Raw genomic sequence first — 4,358 nt, 5'->3', positions numbered from 1 at the left:
GAAAGGGAAGCGTTTTAGTTTAATTTAAATCATTGTCCGAGTTCCAGGTTAGCCTGTTATTTGTTATATCAGCCTGTTTTGTTATTTATGTTGGCCTTGCCCCCTCTGCTATGCTGCTCCCTATGAAGTATTACTTGTTTGTTTTGTTGATAAATTAATTCCTTATGTTAAAAAAAGAGGTGCACTTGAATTCTGGGAAGTGGGGAATCAATTTTTTTTTTTTTTTTTTTTGCTTCAGGTTTGTTTTTAACCTTGTGGGAAAGGTTAAACATGTTTAAAAGACAAATGTAAAAGGGATGCAAAATCTGTTTAAATCACTGGACTGTCACCAGTGGATCATATAAATAGTAATACCATGTAAAACATCACAGAATAAAACTAAAAATGATACAAATACTTGCTAAAATGTCCTAAAACAATCAAAAACAACAATAATGCCTATAAAACAATATACAGATGCATCACATACCATAACATCCTTTTTTGATGTGACTGTAAGGAAGGTTTAAAACTTTTTTTTATTTTTTATTTCTTTTTTTTAATAGCTATATCCACACACTGGCAACTGGTCTGTATAATATATACATAGGCTATGTATATTATGTTAAAAAATAGAAACATCCAACATTTAAAATTTATTTTAAGTATTTAATTATGGAACGTATAAAGAATCTTTTTTATAAGCTCACATACTCAGTATTTAAGAGGATGTACTGTAGGAATTCATGCAACATTTAACCATCTAAAATACTGCCAACATAATGTATAAACATTCTGTGTTTAATGTATCAAAAATGTAAAATTATAAAATAATATGAAGCATGCTTGAGAACCCGTTCAAACCCAATAACAGCGCTGTTACGCCCCCTACAGGCTTAAATAAACAAAACATTACATATTGTCTAATCATCTTTTGATTCTTTGCTGAGATCAGCCAAGTTTTAATTTCTGTGTCGTATACTTTTAACCACGGCATCCTCTTTTCTAATTTATAATTCATTTATTTTGTTTTTTAAATTAATTTTAAATTGATGTTGACAGTAGAAATAAAGTAATTCACAACACTTTGCAATAACCTGCACACGTTCATATTAAATAAAAACACATTGTTGTAATGAGAAAAGGTGTTGTGTTGCTCTGCTCTGTTCTAGAGGTTCGGCGAACAGCGCTTTACGACCCTCTTGCGGCGGGTGTTTGCGACAGCTCTCCGCGTACACACGGCAGCATGACGGAATACGGCAGTGAGAAGATGGCGGAAGAAGAGCGGAATGGCAGTGCAGAGAAACTCAAGGAGAAGGCGAATAACTACTTTAAAGGTAAGAGCTTGTCGGATATGCGCTGTAAATAAGAGACTGCATTGATCCGGACTGGATAGCGCTGCGCTGGATGCGTTCCTCGCATTGTGAGCACTGATGAGAGAGATGAGAGCTGAGCTTGAGCAACACATGCTGAATCAGACTTTCTTCTTCTGCACGATCTGTTTACTCCACATATATCGAGCAGAGAGATGCTTTCCTGTGCTGAGCTGCCAGGCGAGTGCTGTGTGACTCACCACTGCACTGTGAGGCTCGACATGCTCTGATAGCAGAAGAAGAGCGGAATGGCAGTGCAGAGAAACTCAAGGAGAAGGCGAATAACTACTTTAAAGGTAAGAGCTTGTCGGATATGCGCTGTAAATAAGAGACTGCATTGATCCGGACTGGATAGCGCTGCGCTGGATGCGTTCCTCGCATTGTGAGCACTGATGAGAGAGATGAGAGCTGAGCTTGAGCAACACATGCTGAATCAGACTTTCTTCTTCTGCACGATCTGTTTACTCCACATATATCGAGCAGAGAGATGCTTTCCTGTGCTGAGCTGCCAGGCGAGTGCTGTGTGACTCACCACTGCACTGTGAGGCTCGACATGCTCTGATAGCAGCAGATTGATATGATTATGATTATGATTATGATTATGATGCCCTGAGCTCAGTGGACGGGGTTTATGACTGGCGTCACGTCTGTCACTCATTCATGGATTCATGTTATGTCTGCACTTTTCATAGAATTGCATCTGGAAAAATCATGTCGTTTCTTATGTTGGTCTTCTGCATATTTCCGGAGAACATTAAACATTAGTTTAACTGTGGGATGTTTCTAGCATCTAAAGTAAATACATGACCCGGTGCAGTAAATGTTGTTTAATTTGCACACAGTTTATTCATAATTATTTTTCAGTTTATAGTAGCTGTCAATTTTATATTGTGTGTATATATATATTTATTCTTTAGTTCATGTCGCGTGTGTGTGTGTACATATATATAATTCATAAATGTACATAATTTACTTATATAATTCTTTATTTTATTTTAAATTTTATATATTTGTACTCTCATACACGTCTCTTTTTGACACTGAAATTAGAGAATGTAGTACTAAATGTAGTGTGTTTTTATTAATATTATTATTAATGTCGTTATTATTACATTTAGGTGTATCTAGAACTAACTAGATCCCTCTCGTTTTGAAAATGCTTTAATATTTATGCTCTGTTGAGTTTTATATTTTGGGTTACAGAGACCATAAATACATTTCTTTGTAAAAAAAATAATAATAATATTTGCATATTTTTAATGTAACACTGTTTTGCTTGTTATTAATAGTAAAAAATACAACATTTACTAAAACAAAATGACTAAGACTTAAATGAAAACAGAAAATGTAAAAATACAGACTGACTCAAAATCGTAATAAAACTAAAATAGTATCTCAATGATACTAAAATAAGACTCGGGTGAAGTACGCTAAGATGTAATAATCACCTTACTAATTACTGATTACTTGTGTGTTTTTAATCACATTTACTAGTCATGGAAAAAGTAATCATTTCTAATTACTTAAATTACTGTCTAAAACGCAACGAGTGTCACACACTTTCACTTTCTCCATTTGACTCTAAAAACTTATATTGGGATTGTCAATTAACATGATTCAAATTTGACCGTAACATTTTAGTCCGATAGAGTTCAATATTTTGCTCATTTCTAGGCACTTATTTGACAGTGTTGACTCTCTCTCTTCAAAAGTGGCATAGACCCAATTAGGGATGTAACGATTCACTCAACTCACGATTCGATTCGATTCACAATTTTGATTTCACGATTCGATTCACGGTTTTGATTTCACGATTCGATTCACGATTTTGATTTCACGATTCGATTCACAATTTTGATTTCACGATTCGATTCGATTCACGGTTTTGATTTCACGATTAGATTCGATTCACGATCTTGATTTCACGATTAGATTCACGGTTTTGATTTCACGATTCGATTCACAATTTTGATTTCACGATTCGATTCGATTCACGGTTTTGATTTCACAATTCGATTCGATTTACGGTTTTGATTTCACAATTCGATTCACAATTTTGATTTCACGATTCGATTCGATTCACGGTTTTGATTTCACGATTCGATTCGATTCACGGTTTTGATTTCACGATTCGATTCGATTCACGGTTTTGATTTCACGATTCGATTCGATTCACGGTTTTGATTTCACGATTCGATTCGATTCACGGTTTTGATTTCACGATTCGATTCGATTCAAATTTTTGTTTTCACGATTCGATTCGATTCACGGTTTTGATTTCACGATTCGATTCGATTCACGATCTTGATTTCACGATTCGATTCACGATTTTGATTTCACGATTTGATTCGATTCACGATTTTGATTTCACGGTTCGATTCACGATTTTTATTTCACAATTCGATTCACGATTTTGATTTCATGATTCGATTCACGGTTTTGATTTCACGATTCGATTCGATTCACAATTTTGATTTCACGATTCGATTCACAATTTTGATTTCAAGATTCGATTCACGATTCGATTCACGGTTTTGATTTCACGATACGATTCACAATTTTGATTTCACGATTCGATTCGATTCACGGTTTTTATTTCACGATTCGATTCACGATTTTGATTCACGATTTTGATTTCACGATTCGATTCGATTCACAATTTTTTACTTTTTTTTTACAAAATGAGATTTAAGACAAATTATAAATTAAATGTGTCCTTTTATTATTGCTTGGACAAAATGCTGCACATTTCTTTGTGAAATTGAAATATAACACTATAATAATATACTAATATAGCACTTGCATATTATTGCTCTTTTGTTGGTTTTGATTGCTTCTATTGTCCTCATTTGTAAGTCGCTTTGGACAAAAGCTTCTGCTAAATGACTAAATTTAAATATAATGTAAAAGTAAAAAACAAAACTACATTGAAATTTTAAAACAAGCCCCAAATCAAATAAATAAGTAACACAAATAAAATAAATCTCTTCATATAAACAAACTAAG

At 33.8% G+C, this 4,358-nt stretch overlaps 1 protein-coding gene across 1 annotated transcript in view; it reads left to right on the top strand.

Annotated features, from left to right (window-relative positions):
- The first annotated feature begins 1,151 nt into the window (after positions 1–1,151).
- Positions 1,152–4,358, top strand: part of LOC107703978 (serine/threonine-protein phosphatase 5-like) — a 15,685-nt gene continuing 12,478 nt past the window's right edge. Inside the window, exon 1 of the mRNA XM_016506793.1 lies at positions 1,152–1,316. Coding sequence (XP_016362279.1) covers positions 1,226–1,316 — 91 coding nt within the window. The 5' untranslated portion in view covers positions 1,152–1,225. The remainder of the gene's footprint in view (positions 1,317–4,358) is intronic.

This window comes from Sinocyclocheilus anshuiensis, unplaced genomic scaffold, assembly GCF_001515605.1.
Source record: "Sinocyclocheilus anshuiensis isolate Anshui unplaced genomic scaffold, SAMN03320099.WGS_v1.1 scaffold1408, whole genome shotgun sequence".
NCBI lineage: Eukaryota > Metazoa > Chordata > Actinopteri > Cypriniformes > Cyprinidae > Sinocyclocheilus > Sinocyclocheilus anshuiensis.
The sequence above is the reverse complement of the archived record's forward strand: the minus strand, read 5'-3'. Positions and strand labels throughout refer to the sequence as shown.